We start from the raw sequence: 21,522 nt of genomic DNA, 5'->3' as shown, positions 1-21,522 counted from the left end.
AAAAGAAGTAAATATTCTTCCTTTACTTTGCAAGGAATTCATTTCTATAGACAAGTAATCACAGGTATTTCTCTCAGAGGGGCACTCACTAGTACTTCTCGTGTTACCTAGTTGGGTAATGAAATGTCTGTGACAAACATCAAACCTCAGAAAGCACAAAGAACTTCAAGTGACTAGTTTGTCTCAAGCAATTGGAAGCGTACAAATAAAAGAAGGGACAAGCGCCTGAAAGTATAGAACAGTTTTTTTTTCTATTTTGTAGAAGATTCAAATATTAGTTTTAACATTACACAAACACAGAAGTGTTAAGTTGGAATTTAAATATCCAAAGAACTCACTATTCTAAAATATGTGTTTAAGAGTAAATGTTTCAATAGGTGCATAATGATAGTTCAGTTCGACTCTAATAATTTCATTATTTGAAGGCTAGGAATATACAGTAGTTAACATTTTTAACATATTAATTTCTGACCGGTCCTTGGTGCTCTCTGACCTTGCTTGTTTTCTTGTAGATGTTTCATTGCTGTAACTAGGTAACATCATCAATGCTAAGGTAATGAAACATCTGCAAGAAAACAAGCAAGCTCAGAAAGCACCAAGGACTTCTTGTTTCAACCCTGAGCTTCAAATATTCCCCTTTATTGGTACCATGTATTAATTTCTTAGGCAACTTACCTTGGGTGTATATATTGTCGCTTTTCAGTTGTAAGTCCTGATAAAGTTGCATATTAGTGTACAACAAGCAAAATACACATTCATATGCAGTTTTGAAAAGGGCTTGGACTCCTTTCCTTTGTGATTTCATTGCATTATTTGAAAAATAACAAGTCCGTGTAGAGAGCAGCCCCTTATTTTCCCAGTGTGGCACAGCTGTCTTCTAGAATTTCCTGGATTTTTTATTTTTAAGGTATTGTTTTTTTACCTTTTGAAATGGAAGAGAGAAAATGTGAATGGAATTGATCTCAGGAGAGTGAACCCCAGCAATTGGAGCCAGCCAAGTTCTGTGTAATAAGATGGACCTAGGAGATGCAATCTCAGTCAAGGAACTCTGTAAAAAAAAAAATTGCTGTGATCAAATGAAATGGGCCACTGCTTGGAGGTGGGAGAAAGTTTGTAATTCTGTTTAAAAACCTCATGTTTTTATTTCAGTATGGGGCAGCTATGTAGGTGTTACAGTTAAGGCTGACCTAGTTTGCTCAAGGAACAATATTTACAGGCTGAAAAAAGAAATAGTGGTCTCTGATCCATAGAGAGTGGTAGAATACCATAACTTTATATCCATATGCATGAAGATGCCTGATGAATACACTTATAGATGAACATGTGTTAAGTGAAAAAAGGCAAAAATGTACAGATGTGACTCTACCTGTGAATGGGCAATGGATTATACATACTTTTACAGGTTTTTTTTCTCATATATAGAATGCAGTATCTATGCAAACATGAACCAAATAGGATGTATGAATTCATTTTGGGAATTCATCTAATACTTCAAGACTATTAGGCAGTAGCCTGTAATTAGAGAACATCTCTCAATTAGCAAGTCAAAAAAGGTAAATTATATGAGAAAGGCAAGGCCTTGAGCTACATTGGAGACACAGAAAAATGTGTGTTTATTATATTTCAGAGAACTAGTTTTCTGTTGACTAGTTGGTCAATAGTGTAAAACCTAAAATAATGAACAGGATAATAATTGAAATTCATCAGTGCCTGGAATCCTACTAAACATCAGCAAAGCATAATAAAATAATATACAGTGCAAACATAAAAGCAACCACAGGCTTACATCTGTTCTACAAATTATCTATCACATTCTTTTCTATAGACTGTAATGCTTTGCTTTTTATTGCAAATGTAAATATTATCTTAGCTCTTCAGAGCACCTATTTGTTTGCCTGTAGCAGAAGCAAGCAATATTCTTGCAGTAAGTAGTCAAAAGGACAAACTTTTTTTTCTGCATGAGGATGTGATCATGATAACTATATGGATAAGCCTAAAATTTCCTGGAATCTGATCTGATGTGGAATATAGGTAATCAATCAATCTCTCTCTCTCTCTCTCTCTCTCTCTCTCTCTCTCTCTCTCTCTCTCTCTCTCTCTCTCTCTCTCTCCTCTCTCTCTCCCTCTCTCTCCCTCTCCCTCTCCCTCTCCCTCTCCCTCCATTAACTGACACATCTACCTTTGAAAATGTCCACTTGGAAATCTGGGAATTACAAGAAAAGGGTTTGGGTCCATTACAATATACTTCTGATGAACCTGTTTGCACTGGCTGGGAATACTGAGTACTGCAGTCTCAAACCTAGAATATTTCAGATTAGGTTGATCAAGTACAGCAAAACCTTTGCCCACCAAGAGAAAGAAAGGAGAAAGGTCAGGAATTAGATGATCAGGAAAGCTGTGGGGGAGTGCTTGAGGTTGATAGTGCAATTCTCGAAAACTTGAAAGTTCATAGCCTCCATGGGGATCCCAGGTTTGTCCACGCTGACCTCTGGCTTGACATATTAAAGAAGCATATGCTAGAGAGTGGTTTTGCCTCAGAACAGATGTTAGAATCTGTGGATACAGAGAGCTTTATACTCAGACCTTGATTGTTTCCCAGATCAGCTAAAACTGATTCTATCCAAAATCTCCACTGGGGAAATGGGCCGATTTAGACATCTCGTCCACGTACAGTATCTGATGCATTTGTATGTGGACACTTGGGAAGTTTTCTAGCAAGCCACTGGGGCCCTTGCCTCTCTTGTTTGTTTGTTTGTTTGTTTCCTAGGCACCATTTATTCCTCTCATTCTCCTCATTCAACCACATATTCCTTTATAGGTTAGTTGCTGATTAAAAGATGACTCAGGCTCTTCAGATAATTGTTCCTAAATAGCATCTGTTTTACCAAGCCCAGATGTTTCCTTGGTTTACTGTGGAGGTCTGGAAGATGAACCAGTGCCTAGAGCACTAGTGGAACAAGATTAAAAGTGAATTTGACTGAAGCCATGTACAAACTCAAGTATAATAAGGAAGATAAAGTTGTACGTTTCCTTAATTATCACTATCACCATGCTGTCAGCTGGTGTATCTTGTTTAAAGTGAGCAATTTCTTTTGGAAAATAATGTACAGCAGGGGGTACCCCATAGACTGTGGCCCACCTCTGGGCCTTGAGCCATTTGGAATTGGGCTGAGGAAGTGATGGGTGAGGGCATGGACATCCCCACTTGTGTAAACAGTGAGTGAGTTTGTGCGCTCCATTTACATGAGTCGTGAGTGCATGTGTCCGCCACTCACACAAATGGAGCTGTGTGCACACAAATACTTGTCCACCACTTGCGCAGAACCATCCCCTCTCTCTTCCACCCCACACCCCTGCTAGTCTGCAAAGCCGAAAAGGTTGGGGAACATACAGCCATTCACTGGGTAGCTACGACCATTCTGAACAACAGTTGCCCAAATTCATCAGTGGTTATCATTGGAACAACATCGTGTCATGTTAGCTAGGTCTCCTTTTGGCCTATGGCTTCCAATGAAATAGTGTGTTCTACTATGATTCTACATTTGTAGGCTAGATTCACTCCCATCCTGGATTCTAAGTGGGATCAGAACAGTGTGTGAGGTGAGATCTGGGAGGTAGCCTCATTTCAAGTGGTGGTGCTTCCTGCAGCCTTAATGAGGCTGTAATATGGTTCCTTCTCTATTCCAGAGCCTCATTAAGGCTCAGATACAAACATCCTGGAACAAACTGTTGATGGTCCTCCATATAAAGGGGACTTTGGGGCTCAGTTTTTAAGTGTTTTTTTTTAAAATCTATATAGCCCTTATATGGCTTGGTGCTGAAGTAATTCCAGGAAACTTCTTCCATTCCTCTATGTCTGGTACACATACCTTCAAATAAACAACTTGTTTTCCACAAAATAAGGGGAGACTATAGCTGGGGTGGCTTTTCTTGTTAATGACCTTGCTTTGAAACAGTCGTCCCATGGAGATTTTGTTGTTAGTTGCGAAGTTGTGTTGTGTCCGATCCATCGCAACCCATGGACAACGTTCCTCCAGGCCTTTCTATCCTCTACCATTTTCTGGAGTCCATTTAAGCTCATGCTTAACTGCTTCAGTGACTCCATCCAAACACCTCATTCTCTGTCATCCCCTTTTTCTTTTGGCCTCAATCTTTCCAGCATTAGGCTCTTTCCACCACTTCTCATTAGATAGTCAAAGTATTTGAGTTTCATCTTCAGGATATGGCCTTCTAAAAAGCAGTCAGGGTTGATCTCCTCTAGGACTGACCTGTTTGATTGCCTTGCAGTCCAAGGGACTCGCAGGAGTCTTCTCCAGCACCATAGTTCAAAGATCACAATTCTTTGGCGCTCAGCCTTTCTTACGGTCTAACTTTTATAGCCATACATTGCAACTGGGAAACCATAGCCTTGACTATACACACTTTTGTTGGCAGAGTGATGTCTCTGCTTGTTAGTATGCTGTCTAGATTTGCCATAACTTCTCTCCCCAGGAGCTAGCGTCTTTGAATTTCTTGGCTGCACTCCCCATCTGCGGTGATGTTGGAGCCCAGGAAAATAAAATCTGTCACTACCTCCATTTCTTTCCCATCTATTTGCCAGGAATTGAGAGGGCCAGATGCCATAATCTTAGTTTTCTTAATGTCGAGTTTCAAGCCAACTTTTGCACTCCTTTTTCACCTGCATCAAGAGGATCTTTAGTTCCACTTCACTTTCTGTCATTAGAGTGGTATCATCTGCATATCTAAGGTTCCAGTAATACAATACAATAACAGAGTTGGAAAGGTCCTTGGAGGTCTTCTAGTCCAACCCCCTGCCTAGGCAGTAAACCCTATACCATTTCAGGTTGTTGATATTTCTCCTGGAAATCTTAATTCCAATTTTTGATTCATCTAGCCTCACCTTTCTCATGATGTGCTCTGCATATAAGTTAAATAGACAGGGTGACAGTATACAGCCTTGCTGGACTCCTTTCCCAATTTGAACCAATCAGTGGTTCCATGTTCAGTTCTCACTGTTGCTTCTTGACCCACATATAGGCTTCTCAAGAGACAAATAAGATGGTCTGGTACTCACATCTCTTTAAGAACTTGCTATAATTTGTTGTGATCCATACAATCAAAGGCTTTAGCATAGTTAATGAAGCAGAAGTAGATGCCTTTCTGGAACTTCCTAGCTTTCTCCATGACCCAATATATGTTGGCAATTTGATCTCTAGTTCCTCTGTCTCTTCCAAATCCTGGCTGTACTTCTGGTAGTTCTCGGTCTATATACTGCTGGAGCCTAGCTTAGCTTAGCATAGGATTTTGAGCATATTTTTTCTAGCATGTGAAATGAGTGCAATGGAGATTAGCTCCTATAGAAATAAACTTTCAGAAGATTTTAATACAGAGATCTTCCAGAGCTTTGGCAGACTCATAGATGGTTCCAGCAGGTTGTTGGCCTGTTTACCTCTTTGCTATTGAGTTGTTGTTGTTTTTCCACTGAATGTATTATTGTAAATTTGTTTCTTTGTTTCTGTCTCATGTTGACTCCTGATATCTGCCTGGATGCATTTCTGCAGGGATTTTTTTTGGCAAGATTTTACAAGTGGTTTGCCATTGCCTTCTTTCTAAGGCTGAGAATGATTGGTCATCTAATTTATTTTGGGCTGGAATGATAGTCTCCCAGTTTCTTGCAGGGTACTTTAACCACTACACCAAGCTGGTTCTCTTAATATTTTGTACTATGGATATTTTAATTGTACTGTTTTGTTGCATACCACTGAGCATCTAATAATGGTTAATAGTGGGATAGAAACCTATTTATTTATTCCACTAACATTACACTTTTCATTCAAGGGTAGAACACTATGCATTATGCTCCGTCTTCCTGTTTTTCTCTGGAGCATCAATCCTGTGATGTAGCACAGGATTGCTTGTTGGATAAATAAACAAATATTAAACAAATTCTATTGCACAGGCATTGTGTAACACTGTAGCTTCCTTTTTGCATTCTTTTTTTGCTTAGAAGTGGAATTGTGGTTGAACTGCATAAAATGACACACTATTTCTCATCTTTTCTTGGCAGGTCATTATGGAAAGGATATTTATCGAAGTGGAGGTCCAGATTTCCATAATTTCATCTCTTCTGGGTTTGTCACATTAGGAAGAGGACACAACAAGGGTACAGTGGAAACTATTTTTTGTTGAATAGAAAATATATGCTTGAGAACAGTCTCTCACTTGAAAGTTTTGTTATGTATGACATCAGATAACAGTATTAGTGTGGAAAATCATAGGCTTATGCCAGAACATAGTGCTGCAAGTTTAATAAAGTGTTAACAGTGGCCTTTTAATCCTATGGAAGGAGACATGGAATGAGCATCTGGAGAAGGTTCCAGAACGGCAGAAAGACAGGTGGACTGAGCTACATGAATGGAAACCTCCTGTCTTGCTACCATTTGCCAATGAAACAGAAAGATACATAAAGTTACTATGGGATAAAATGGTGACACTACTCCCAAAGTGGGATGCTATTATTAGAATGCGGAACATTTGATTTAAAGCTGTATACATAAATATATCTACCCCTTTGGTGTGCTTATACCACACCTAGAGGAAAAAACAATCTGTATTGTGGTCTAATCTAATAAAAACACCTCTTTTACCTACTGAAAAAAGTAGGAATTGCACAATAAGACAAAAAGCTCACAATTCCCATAGGTATGTTATGCAAATGTATAAGTTTGCAAACAAGCCCAAAGGTACTTCCAAGCAATGCAGTTAAGCCTGGGAGTGGGACTGACCTTTGCCTTCTTTGGATTTCAGTAGAAAGCAATTTGGTGATCGGTCTGGCTAAAGATCTTGGGAATTTCATTTTGTTGTGCCTAGTTTTATTCCCCTTTGGAATATGTTGCTTCTTGGTGCTCATACATGAATCTTGAGAACCTTCTGTATTTTATTTGTTCTTTGCTTATTGTATGTTGGAATCTGGACTGCATAAACCTAACTGTAGAGTGAAAATGGATTTGTGGTCCTGCCACATAATGGCTCACTGAACTGAATCACTTTTGCATCTCTTCTACATTGTTCTCTCCAAAATTTGTGTGAGATTCTTAAAGAGATGCTCATTATTGTTTGTGCCATAAAGCTACTGGTCACATTATTCACAATTTCTATTGAATTTGCATCAGCATATTCAGTATAACAAGAGTGCATTGTATTTAAATATTTATCCTTCCCACACATATAATATTGTAAGCATTTTATAAAGTGATTTCCTTAAGGGTCATGCATTTTTGTCTGTCTACCTAATCTGTGAGGTGTGGGTGTGGGTGTGTGTGTGTAAGAGAGAGAGAGAGAGAGAATGCACATAGACATACTCATTATTGTACAAATCCGAAAAACATGTCAATATCCATATCCTGCACTGTGTATGTTCTGTGTAACATAATGTATATTCAGTACAATGCTGGGTGTGCTGATGTGGTGATGTAATAGCAAATGATATCTACCATAACCATCTAGCAATTATGATGACCCTCATAATTGATATACAGGAGCATCTTGCTACCCAAACCAGGATGGCTCTTTAAAAATCACACTGGTGTCTATTTGGGTGAATTTCTAATGAAGTATATATCAAGACCTTTTTTAATTTATAGGGGGATGGAGTTGTGTACATTTTATAGCTTTCAGACTGTTGAAGAATGAGCCAACTTCCTAGAAAGATTTGAGGGGAGAGAGGGAAAGTCCTAGTAGGGCTGGACCACTCATTGGATTTGATGAACAGATTCCAAACTAGTTAACTGACAAGTCTTTTTGGGGATTTGCCTCACTCTATGGCACATTAGTGCATTAAAGGGCAGGCTTAAGCCATCTTGATGACACAACATTGTTCCTTGCTGACTTACTTGTAGACTGTTGAACATTTATATCATGTATTTGGAGATACAATTCTATTTCTATAGAAACACTGTATTGTATGTGAAGGCATATTGTTTCATATATCCATTCTTGTTGATGTTTCCATGGATGTTCATCATTCACAAGTTGTAAAAACAAAAACAACCAACTCCCCTTTCTTGCTCTGATTTTTATTTTGCTGTTTAACCAATGGAACAAAAGCTTTCTTTATAAATGTCACCCAAAGCGATGTGAGTTCTGTGGAACTGTCACAGAAAAAAAAACATTATATGTGTGTAATGTCTGTGTTTTGTGTGTTCAAATAAAGTTTATTGAGGTAGAGGCATATCCCGTAGGATTGTGTTGTCCTGTGGTGTAGGGTGCAATACAGAAGAAAGCATACAAAATGGGAGGGGAAGTGGATACAGTGTATGGACAAAGAATATCCAAGGGGGAAAAAAACCTTCTATAATCTTTTTCTGAATTACCCTTTTCAAGTTTTTCTAATTCTAATCAAACAAGGGAACTTGCTGGCAGAAAATCACAAATTGAGACATTCCAATGGAGTCTAAAAAAACAGAAACAAATTCAGAAGCATCTTTTCTTTTGTCCCAAATATTTTGGTTTGCTTATTGCCAGATATTATCTACATTGTTATCACAATCAATCAGCTTAAGGGGATTTTTGTTTTAAAGATGCATGCCTAGTAGGAAGGGCAAAAAGGCAACGGGAAGAGGTTTTTTTTGAATTAAAAATGTTGAGAGATAATGGCCATGAGCAATATAGGGAAGTAATGAACAAACTTTTGCTATTGAGCATTATCCAATATTTCATATTTTACTATTTCATTACTGTAAGATCCTTTCTGGAATTGATTTCCTTTCCCCAGCTTCACCCTGGCTGAATTTTTTAGAGTAATAGAATTAATTGTAGTTATTTTTTCTAAACTTTGTATTAGAAAGTTGATTTTCATCCATTATCCGGGCCAATGCCGAAAGCTTGAAAAATTCCATTTACAGATCTGTGAATAAAAATGATTGGCTTATATTTTTTTTAAAAAACAAAAACAAAAAGTCCTTCCAAGGACTGAATGTGCTGATTCTGAAGTAGATGATATCATTCACTTTAGTTGTCATCCACATAGTTGATTCTGGATCCAAATCACAATATGTGTTATTTATTTCCTTGAGGATTTAGTTCACATGTTTCACTGCAAGAAGGCAAACTCTTGCATAAAAATCTCACATGGCAGCTTTACATTCTGTGTCTCCTTGCTGTGGGGTTGGTCATTTAGCTGAACTGTTTGAGTGCTTTCAAATAAACAGCCATCCTTGGTGAACTCCCTAAAGAAGCCTAGGGATGCTAGAAACAAAATACAAGACTATGGGATATTTTTAATTGATCATGGAATTTCCATTTACTCAATTGATTTAAAATATGAGCTGTATATGTGCATTAAAATATGGAAAGTAAGATGTAATCGGGAGCTGAAGAATGCACATCTCGGGACATTGAAAAGTGCTTTTTTTTTCATTAAGACTGATACAATTATACCCAAAATTATACACATAAGTGCTATCTTGCTTGCAGAGTATGTATGATGTTCCAAAACTGCTGTACCTTTTCAACTTGAGATAGCAGAGGTTATGTTGTCAAACTAACTACAGCTTTAGGAAATAAGCATTATTGCAATTAACTATAAAAATTCCACCATAAAAATACAGCTTGAAATTATGCCTTTATCACAGTGCTGCAATTTTTTTTTTGCTTAAAACTGAATTACTTAGTGCTGAGTGTCTGTGATGCTAGGATATTAACATCCCCCCCCCCCCCGCCCCGGCCTTCTATGATATAGTTGCCCTGTTAGAGTTGAGTAGCAATTCTGGATGGAGATTCTGGGTTAGGAAAACTGGTTTTATGGCATGTTCCCTATTGTGAATACCAAAGATTTAGACTGAGGTCAATGGTGTGGAACAGAATGAGCTAAAATGATTTATGCCTCTGATGTGAGACCCTGCAGGACCAGTGATTCCATTCATCATTTCAGCCTATGAAATGTTGTGAAGTGTATATTCTTTAAACATGAGATAGGAATATGCTTGAGCTTAGACAAAATAAAAGTGGAGGACTTCCCAACCACAGGATATTTTTCTGGGGTGCTAAATGTAGAGCAATGAATTTGGATATTTACGAACAAAAATGCTGTGCATTATGTCGCCTTGTGTTTTTTTGCTATCATTCTCTGGGTATACATACATACATACATACATACATACATACATACATACATACACGCACACACACACACATATGTATGTATGTATTGTGTCACAACCCCTGGTATGCCCAAATATATTTATATATTTATCAGCACAATTGCAATATGTGTGTGTCTGTGTGTGTGTGTATGTATGAATGTATGTATGTATGTATGTATACACATATCTATATACACACACACACACATATATACACACACATATATACATATACACACATATACACATACATACATACATACATATATACACATACATACACATATATACATACATACATACACACATACATTCATATGTATGTATGTATATATTTATATGTATGTATGCATGTATGTATGTATGTGCACATTATAAGCGGTCAACTCATATGGCAATGAAATGATTGAAATGATACATGACTCATTTTATTTATTTATTTATTTTTATTAAATTTGTCTGCCACCCATCTCACTGCAGCTCACCACAGCTTACAAATAAGATTCTTTTATTTCAATCATTGATCAACACATACAATAGAGAGAACAAATAGCAATATATAGTTACAGAGTTCATCTGTATGCAGTCATTTTATGTATGAAGCATGCTTTCATAAATCTGTTTCTCTGCATCATATCTAGGAAGAATTGTATGTGTATGTGTGTGTGTGTCTTATTTTTGAAGTTTTAATTAAATGTGGGATGAGATTTTCAAATTATAGTCCTCCTTGGTGTAAACTGTGTAATAGCACATAAGTTGTGGATTAAATCTCATAAACATCACATAAGTGGATAAGATATAGAATAATCAGAACCTGGAATCCAATAAGTAGAATATGAACATCCTTCTTAAGCTTAAAATAGTAATATTCCTAAGATATTTGGCTACAGTAAAGCCTTATCTTTTAATAAGGCACCATATTTCTTTTTCTTTAGATGACAGTATCCCTTATGTATTAGTGAAGTATTTGCTTACTCCTCCAAAGATATCACAGGTTTCAGATTTCAGATTTATGATAATATACCTCTTTGCCATTATTTTTACTCAAGTGGACCAATAGTTTACTTAGAGCAGGGGTGTCAAACTGGCAACCCTTGGGCCGAATGCATCATGTGCAGGCCATGCCCACCCCAGCTCTGTGAAGGGAAAAAACATCATGAAACATCACGTGATGGCAACGTTACGCCACGAGTTTGACACCCATGATTTAGAGCATTAGAAAGCCAAGCCCGGGGGGAAATGTTCTGCCAGAATTTTAGAAAGCTGGCTTTAAGCCCTCATCTCAATCATAAATGATTTTGTTTCAGCCCTATAAGGTAGACCAGACTAAGAAGCAGACACCAGATAGATCTAAAGCCATTTTTATTTGGGAAGCTATAGTATCAGAATCTAGCAGAATTGTATCTTCTTGCTTTCCTCTTCATTTTATCTGGATGTGCAAATGGGGAGGCGCTGTCGGAAGTGGTTATTTGTAAAGCATTTTCTGGGCCTGAGCTCAAACCATATTTATCAGATTGGTACCTTACCAATGGTTCATCTTTTAAGTTCATCCCTTTGCTCAGCACTGCTTCTAATTGTATTCAAAACACATTATTATCCTATTAAGACGTTCCTTAGCAATTCATTCTTTTGCATGATTAAAGTAGACAAATAGATACAATAGATAGACAGACAATGTGTGTGTGTGTGTGTGTGTGTGTGTGTGTGCATACATCCATACACACATACACACAAACACAAACACACACATAGGAATTTATAACATTTGAGCCACGAAATTTGCCATAACTTCCTTTAAAGTCAAAAATACATATTGGCCCCTGATATGAGCGACAATTTAATTATAGCTGATATTCTCCTGATATCCTTACATTACTAACTTTCAGGGCAGATTCAGACCTAAAACAAATCATAATTTTTCATTATGGACAGGGTTCTGTGCTTGACTTTATATGTCTTCTTCTTGTCCTTCTCTTCTGCATGCTGATTGGGACTTACCATTTTCAGTAGAAAGGGAAGGAAGTGTGTATATACCTCTTCAAATGGAAGGGAATCGTTGTCTTCTGGTTGGCATTTCAACCTTTGCCTTATGCTTGTGACAGAATTAAAAAAAATAAGTCAGCGGTTGATATAAATTAAACATATAATTACCCATATAGTTTAAGAACATTACAGTCATGACCTCTGTCCTAAAAGATTAAAAACAGTAATGGGTAATATTGGAATAGCAATAGCACTTAGTTAGACTTATATATCATTTCACAGTGCTTTACAGCCCTCTCTAAGCAGTTTACAGAGTCAGCCTATTGCCCCCAACAATCTGGGTCCTCATTTTACCCTCCTCAGAAAGATGGAAGGCTGAGTCAACCTTGAGCCAGTGAGACCCGAACTGCCAAACTGCTGGCAGCTGGTGATCAGCAGAAGTAGCCTGCAGTATTGCACTCTAATCATTGTGCCACCACAACTCATAATAGTACCATTTCAATTAATTTCAGAAGAAAAAAAGTGAGTTTGTTCTGCACACTAAGCTAAAGGTAAGCTACTAGCTATATACTTTGTTTGGCCTTATGTCCAATAACCTCTCACTTTTGCAAGCCAAAGTCAAGAGCAAAAAAACCCCATATTGATTGGAATGCTTTTACACAGTTTCAGGTTTTCCTCTAAGTCACTAAAATACATCTCAAAAGATTTTCAACCTCTTCTTTTGAAGCCAAAGATAAGGATTGGATAGAAGAGTAAACTTGATTTCTGATACAATTTGATCTAATGGCAAAAATCAGCTTCTATATACTCTCGGGATGTTTCTCTCTCTTGTGTGGCCCAAGATTTTAAAAACTGTGTTTCTTTCTTACACTTTTATGCTGTAATAGACTAGGAACCACCATTTTCTCAGACTTTTGTGTTCTAGTCAGCTACAAATTGTTTACAAATTGGCCCTCTCTGTTTCCCAACATCCCACTTCCTATCTTCCCAGTTTTCTCCTTGATACCTGTTGTTGAAAAGCCTTGGTTGGTAACTCATAAAATATGCAGGTCTCGTGTATAAATATATTTATAACCAGAAACTTGCTATTTGAAGAATCTCTTCTCTGATTGGCATCTTTGTATGATGTCTCTATATCTCTGTCTTGTTCATGGTCAATATACTGATTGTTGACATAAAAAGTTGCTTGATTTTACATATTTAAATGATCATAATTTTGTTTGTTTGTTTTCATTTGCCATTGGAGAATCTTGGTTTTTGAAGGTTTATTCTGTAGAAATACTCAATAGATATTTATTTCCTTGTGCTTCAGTTCCGTATAATTTTAAATTGCTTTTAATTTTCTTTAATGTCTTTTGTTGTTATTGTTTTGGCTATTTATTTATGTGTTGTGTTGCTTTATTATTTTTAACTGTGAGAAGAATCTAGAGTCATGGAAGCTCATGCATGATGGGTGGTTATATAGATAGAACAAATCAGTAAATATTGTAAACAAACAAACTAACATACCTTTATTTCAAATGGCCTTTTTATGATCAAAAGAAATCTTAACATACAAACTAGAAACACTATAATGTGACTAAAATCAAATAAGATGTTTCTCACATTTCATGTAACTTTTGCTTAAGGAATAGATAAATGTAAGTTAGATCAGGACTATAGCATTCCTAGATTACTATACATAAATTGTGAACAAGAGAGGAAAAACAGGAGGAAATATGAGACATTTGCAGACTGAGTATTTTTTACTCTCTGTGTTTGCCTGTACATAATGTCTTTGGAATTCTTTTTGAGTTTTCAGCACAGGGACCAGATGACAAGCATAATGATGTCGCTCTTACGTTGTTTCTTCCAGCAAAATAGAATCATGCATGATGAAATGAGATGTTAGATATTGCATTTAATTTTAAATTATTGGTATACTCATGTTTATGTTGGATACACATATTGTGTAATGTTCAGTATAGAGAAGTTAATTTTTCTGGATTATTGGCCAGAGTCTTAGATAGCATCCAAACTAGAATTTTGATGGGTGAACAACAGGCTGCTGTACCTTTCATAGTCTTGTTTTCCTTTCATGTCGCTCTCCATGGTCCTGCTGTTCCATATCTTTAATCTTTAAATAATGCTTCAAATTATCTTCCATGTTCAGTGCTAGCATCGTTTCTGCTGCATATCTGAAATCAAATATATCTTCTCATAAGATTTGTGCATACTTATGTCATTTTAAGTTTACAGTTATCACTGAATGAACCCCAGTCCGCATGAATATAAGATAGACCTGTCAGATCTCAGATCTTTCAAAGATCTCTCCACTGTGCCACTTCATCAAATGCCCAAGTCCGCAACTGATTTGGCCAGATTGATAAAGGAAACTTGGAAACGGCGAATCTGCATAGGAGAAGCTACAGTGTCTGATTAACAGAAAATGTAAAGAACCATCGATTTTGGCTCCAACGCAGGCTGGAGTGTTTATGTTATGCAATGCACTCTACATGGGGCTACCCTTGAAAAGCGTTCGGAGACTACAGCTAGTCCAAACAAGCGATACTGGGTGTACCGAGATACACCCACATTACACCTATCCTCCGCGAGCTGCACTGGCTACCAATTGGTCTCTGGACACAATTCAAGGTGTTGGTTATTACCTTTAAAGCCCTACATGGCTTAGGGCCAGCGTACCTGCGAGACCACCTACTGCCACATACCTCCCAACGACTGGTAAGATCCCACAGATTGGGGCTCCTTCAGATGCCATCAGCCAGACAGTGTCGGCTGGCAGGCACGCGGAGGAGAGCCTTCTCTGTGGCTGCTCCGACCCTTTGGAATCAGCTACCCCCAGAGATCCGGACCTTACCCACTCTCATGGCCTTCAGGAAAGCTGTTAAAACCTGGCTGTTCCGGCAGGCCTGGGGCTGTTGACCTCATTCTTAAGGTCCAGCCCTGATTAGAACGAATGTGTGTCTTGTGAATTTTTTAATCTATCCTTTTTTAAATTTTCCTTTTCTTTTTTTCTTTCTCTTTTGTAAGCCGCCCGGAGTCCTTCGGGATTGGGCGGCATATAAATTTTAACAATAAATAAATAAATAAATAAATAAATAAATAAATAAATAAATAAATAAATAAATAAATAAATAAATAAATAAATAAATAAATAAAGTTTCCATTCTTTGTCAGTTTGAGTTACAGCTAACTCAGCTGACTTTAGTTCACGTTGGTTTCATTTAGCACATTTTCTGAATTTAGTTTCAAGAGATTCTTCAGGCAAAAGTATTGTTACAAAGACTTGCGTGGACATAAAGAAGTAATTGACTTCTTTGTAATCATCATAGACCAGGAAAAGGAGGGCAGAGGCAGGATTTGATGAGCATTTACCAGAAGAATGCTTGAAGCAAGAGATATATTCCCATTACATGGGAAAATGCTGATACAGACAGAAGGAAACTAGAAAATATATGTCAGCTTCAAGTTTCCCCCATGTTATTAGTACTAAGAAACTTAAATCAATGCAACTTTTTACATATATGTTTTCTTCAAATTTCATAAGAGTTATTTTTAAGGTGAAAGTTTCTTGAAACCACATAGCACACATCTGAAAACAGCAAAGCTTGTCAATCCAAAATCCATAAAACTCTACCATTGCTGCAGCTGAATTCTATAAAATAGAGCTGAGAAACGCATCAAACATGACAGTGATTTGTTAAGTAGTTTTCTATCTTTATTTTCTAGAGTTATTTTTTTTTAAAAAATAATCCTATTAAAAGAGAGAATTGATATTGTAGAGCTGTAGGTGAAATCGAATTGTTTATTGTGTTAACTCTGCAATTAGCTATTTGTACCTGACAAAATTTTGATCTGATCATGGCAAATGATTGAGTAATGGACTTCTACCTGAAAAATTAGCTTTACAACTGAAGCATAGGAGGCTAAAATTTTGAATGACAGCTGGTAATAAGAAAGGGAAAAAAAGGCTGTATTGGCTATTAAAATGGATAAGGATATGTAATTGTAATCTGAAGATAGGGTAGAGACAAATTCGAGGAGCATTTGAGAGCACTGACAGCCAGTTTGGTCTTCCAGTTAAGGTGCCAGGCTAGAAGTCAGGAGGCTGTGAGTTCTAATACCACCTTAGGCTCCCTCCCTCCCTCCTCCCTCCCTCCTCCCCTGTCTCTTTGTGGGAAAAATAGGTGGAGGAAGTAGTATTAGGGGTCTTCACTGCCTTATTATTTTACAAAATAATAAGGGCAGGAAATAAATATTAGTATCTAAACGAGTTCCTTGGGATTTCATTTAATATTAAGGAAAAATCTATGCTTATAACTATTATTTTCAAATGACACATAAAAACTGTATTTAAAATGTTGAAAGATAAGTTATAAGGTGCATGAAGAGATTTCCTACATAAAAAGAGATATTAATTTTATTTAACCAGTATGTTTATTTTTAAGCCTCATCATTTTACTCCTATGTAAGTTTTACAAATAAGCATGTTGCCTGAATGAAGATATTGGCATAAAATATCCTAAGCATAGTTTTCTAAAATATACCACTAAAGTAAAGATAAGACATATTTATCATATTTATTTTATTGATTCAGTGAAAGGCTACATGGATTTTTTTTTCTAAAAAGTGAACATGTTCTTCAAAGATAATAGTGTACATTGAGAAACGTGGCTACATGTGGATAAAATGTTCTAGTGAATACTGGAAAGTTATTGAGTGTTCATACATTGCAATCTTTCTTACCTGAAACTATCAACCCAGAATACATTTTATTAAAGTTCAAATACTTAGTCCTCTCAAAGACTACTAAGTTTACTCCTTGTCAACTGCACCATGTAGAACAGATCAGAAAACCAACTCCAGAGGTAGTAGGAAGGTAAATTATTTTTACTGACAGCAGCGCTTGTAAATTAGGAAGTTGTCTGTCTGGACCTCTTCCACATATTTTCTGTCTGTTGTGGACTTAATATGTTGTTGCTTTGGTATCAGATCTTATGTATTTCCATCAAAATAATCTTCCACATTATCTACACTCTTTTTCCATAAGAGTGCTCCATCCATGTTCAAATATTATCTAAACAGGCCTGTGTATGCAGTACTACATCACACAATTCCTCTCCACCAGTGGTTCTAAGCAGTCTGGTCCACAACTTAAAATACATATTTACCACTCTTTCATAAGCAGAATAAACCTATATTTAAAAGCAGTTTGACTTAACATGGAGGAAGGTGCAACTTCTGTCCCTCTGTACAATTCCAGATACCCAAATGCCTGTCAGCTGTAATATAGGGTATGGTACAATGGGAGTTTCCCTCCTGCCACATTGTGTCAGTAAGCTTTAACAGGTTTAGGGACAAGAAAGATGGAAAGAGAAGGGGAATTGCCTCTTTACACAAAAACTCTCCATCTCCCTAGGTCAATCCAGGAGATTGGAGACTTGAGGACTTTAAAGGGGAGCCAACGATGGTCTCCTTTCTGCCTCTTTTCTTGGCCCCAACCATCATAAGTGATTGATGAATGTTTACCACCAGCTGGTGATATTTGTTGATGCAGGAGGGAAACAAAGACAGAACAACTTACCAATCCCTTCCCCTAATGTGTCCTGCAGAAAGTTAATAATACACTTTTTCATAAAGCCCTTACTCTGTGTCATTCATGCCTTACTCACCTCTTGGCTGAATGCGCTCTCCATGAGGTTGCCCTTGAAGACTATTTGGAAGCTACACTGGGATGGATTTCAATGGGTCAGAAGATTTGTTGGCTGTCTATTTGGGAGCTACACTGTATGATGCAAAGGCTGGCTGTCAACTTTAAAGCCCTTCATGGTTCAGGACATAGGTGTCTGCTTTACTGTCTTCTCCCATTGCCCATCCAATGAGTTCCAGTAAACTATCTTTATAATCTCTAATAACTCCTCCCTTTTGGTCTTCAGAAAACAGGAAAAACTTCCTTGCTAGGGGAGTGGGTTGTTATAACCATCTCTCTAGATGATGGATTGACTTGTATTGATTTTAATCATTATTCCCACTTGTATATGGTTACAGTGAGTGTATGGTATGTTGTTTTAAACTAGTCTGCTTTTAATTTGAAAGTTGACTGCTTGGAGCTGTCTGTAAGTAAATCTCATTTAGTGACCACAATTAGAACCAGCAACTTGATTAATAAGCGAAGCAGTTGCTAAGTGAACCTATGACAATTGTACTTCAGCTCGCTCTGCTTCACAAACTTGCAAAGGTTTTACTTTTTACTTTTTCATTAATGTAGTAACTGTAAATGATAGCTGTCTGAGGCAATCAGTAAAGAAGGACATCCTGTAAATAAAATTTGTCCTATGGCAGGATGGGGATCAGCAGTGAGAGCAACAATTGCATCAGTGTAGGTTTCTGCCAGTTTAAAGATTACTGCATAGCATTTGGGAGATGTTTACATTTGATTCTGATAAATTATAGAAACACCACGCGGAAATGGGAAGACAAAGTGATAGATCAAACTCTCTATCATTATAAAATACAGTAGCCCAGCCTTACGGCTCTATTCAGTTCTACATGTGGAGAATCTCAAGATCCTGACATGAATTGACTGCTTGAGATAAAGACCATTCCAACCAACAATAGGTGCTGAATTATCTGTTACTTATTTAATAGAACAAACATTTTAGAAAATTACTCAGATATCAACATAACATGTGGTAGAAACAAGAAAAATTGAAATTATTGAAGTAAAATAGATAATATGACTCAAATGTATAAAGTTTCACCTGGATTGGGAAAAAATTAATATCAGACTGTACCTTAACATAACAAAACAGGGAAAAAGATAGGTAATTAATAAACAGTTACTAAGGTACAACATAGGCTGTCATCCATTTTGTCCTCCTTTCCCCTGAATTAACCTTGCATATCCCTTTTATTCTGAAATTTCCCCTCCCACAAGTTAAATTTGGGAATGCATGGATAATAGAAATTAGACAAACCCAATAACATCCATTCTGTGAAAGTCCAGTAGAGTGGGTTGCAATCAGAGTAATTGTGTTTAAACACTCTGAAAAATATTCTGCTTTGATCTATGGTGCTGTAAGAAATATTGTAGTCATTTTGCATCCTATGTTTTTCTGTAGCTTTAAATTCATTTTCTATTGGATTTACTAATTTGTGTAATATTTACTGTTACTAATACTTAATATTAGTATAATATTTTAAAGCTGGATTTTGTGCAATTCTCAAAATAAAGGAGTATTTCTGTCTAACATATAGATTACTTCTGTCCAAATGTCTTATTTCTAACATTTTAATAAACATCTATGTTTGTTGCATTATTGGCTGTTCACTTTTAAATACATTACTAACTGTATTTGATGTTTGATGTTCATAAATTAAGCTTAAAAGTCAGCAAAAGAATGATACATGTAGAAATCCTTGTGGATTATATTTAACCTGCATTTTAAATGAATCAGTCAGATGTATACTTGTAAGACTAACTTGCAAATTGAAATGGTGTTATTCTTTACTTTCCTTTTTTCTTTACCATCTCTATAAGTATTACAGTTCAAGAATTGTCCACCCAGTTCCCCCCCTCCTTCCCTTCCCACCTCTTTTCATCACTCAACTCTTTCCAAATTTCTAGTTGTCTAATAGAGGAACTTTGAAACACCATTTCAACCTGAAACTATAAAAATCATTTCTGCCCCACAATTCTGAAAAAAGAAAGAAAGAAAGAAAGATTTTCTATCAGGCCTCATCTAGACTCTCTCTTGGCCACATTATTTAGGTAACTAGCCATGATGATTGCCAAACAAATCTCATCGCACTGTACTTGTCTAATGCTCTATATTTTTATCATGACTTGCTCAAGTCAGTTCTGCTACATTCACACACATTTTTGAAAAGCATAAATTAAAGGAGTCACCTTATCCTTCTTCAGTCTCACCATTCACTTCCCTACATTGGCCAACGTCTTAGCTACTGCTGCATCTTTCCAAACATTAGTTTGATCTCTTTAGCTGTGCTAAAGAGGTCTATGAAACCATGTTCTGAAGAGAATATCAGTTTCTGTCTGCTGAATGTTTTTTATGTAGTAAAGCTGAAAGGGAGAGTTTTTCTCAGACCATCTGCCTCTAAAAACTGAAGGACAGCTGGCTGAAGAGGAAGAGTTACATTAGGAATGGAAATAACTACTGCAGAGTAGTTATTTCCAGTCCTAAATGTATTATTTTTCCAGTTCCAATATATGGAATCTCAATCCATATGTTACCATAATCCAATTTTTTGTGTTTTCTTTTCCCTCTTTCCTAACTCTGTGTATGTATGTATGCAAATAAACTTCTTTGAAAGCTTGACCAATTCTATTTCCTGTTGAAAAACTGAGGAAAGAGAAGCAAAAATGTTCCCATTATGGATTCCAATGCAATTGTTCTGAGACTTAGAACGTCTAACTTCTATTACCATGTATCCAATAGAGTTATGCTTTATGTTTCCATTTCAGAATAATCTACTACTCTTCATACCTGCCTCATATAAAGTTCTTCGAGATGAATTTTACATATGGGCAGTCAGCTGATATGTAGAATCCCAATTCCATAATAAATTAAGTATTTTCATGAATTCATATTCCATCATTCTGAAAAATAATGTAATAGAATAGTTGCTTCACAATGTCTCCATTTTTAAATTAGACACACAGTACCATTTTTGCTTTTGAACTACTTAACATCATGAAGCAATAGAAGTAGCTCATAATGTTATGAATATTAAGGAAACAATCTGATACTGGCAGACCAGTAACTACTATAGAGTAGATTTTAGGTTTTGGCAATGGTGATCTGGGAGAAGCATCTCAGAGATGCTAAATAACAGTGAGTGGAAACCAGTCTGGTAGTGGAAACTGGTTTGGGGCAAAGGTAGGGACTGAACAAAGAAAAGAAATTGGCAAACAAGTGATGACTTGTTAAGTCAGGCTAAAAGAAATAGCAGAAGCTCTCTGGTTAATACTGACTCTAAAGATATCATTTCAAGATATGGTTTGTTGGCTGGTGATCTTTGCAAGATGCCAGGGAAGTCAAGGCCTGAAAAGTTAGTACTACAACAAGCCCAACTTTCCATGTCTATTCAAAACAAGCTTAGTACCCTTGAACCTATGATAAGAGTGGCCAGTCATTTTTCCAATGTGAATTTATAGGGTCTGGATGTTGATAAAGCATCCTTTACAAAAGATAGATTTGGCAAGCAAAGCAGTTGATGCTCAGAAATCTAGTCTTGCATAGTGCTTTTTATGTGACCACAGCAATATGGTTAAGCTGCTAGCCAACCTATCTGTCATCTACTTCATGCCATTCTGATTTCCATTGTATGGAATACTCATTCATAAAATGAGTATATGAGTATATATTCTTTTGCT

At 36.7% G+C, this 21,522-nt stretch overlaps 1 protein-coding gene and 1 long non-coding RNA gene across 3 annotated transcripts in view; one reads left to right on the top strand and one right to left on the bottom strand.

The window, feature by feature from the left end:
• The window catches only part of SHISA6 (shisa family member 6), a 334,899-nt gene that overhangs the window by 62,013 nt on the left and 251,364 nt on the right, over nucleotides 1–21,522 (top strand). For both annotated transcript variants that reach the window (XM_014058898.2, XM_014058897.2), the window contains exon 4: nucleotides 6,068–6,163. In XM_014058898.2, the coding sequence (XP_013914373.2) occupies nucleotides 6,068–6,163 (96 nt within the window). The remainder of the gene's footprint in view (nucleotides 1–6,067; nucleotides 6,164–21,522) is intronic.
• Nucleotides 11,840–21,522, bottom strand: part of LOC148048114 (uncharacterized) — a 33,981-nt gene continuing 24,298 nt past the window's right edge. The window contains exons 2-3 of the long non-coding RNA XR_015695794.1: nucleotides 14,179–14,302; nucleotides 11,840–12,234 (exon numbers count right to left, since the gene is read on the bottom strand). This is a non-coding gene — a long non-coding RNA (uncharacterized LOC148048114). The remainder of the gene's footprint in view (nucleotides 12,235–14,178; nucleotides 14,303–21,522) is intronic.

This window comes from Thamnophis sirtalis, unplaced genomic scaffold (genome assembly GCF_051295495.1).
Source record: "Thamnophis sirtalis isolate CommonGarterSnake01/CBP01778 unplaced genomic scaffold, rThaSir2_p1.2 scaffold_3, whole genome shotgun sequence".
NCBI lineage: Eukaryota > Metazoa > Chordata > Lepidosauria > Squamata > Natricidae > Thamnophis > Thamnophis sirtalis.
Note: the sequence above shows the minus strand (reverse complement) of the source record. Positions and strands in the feature narration are given on the sequence as shown.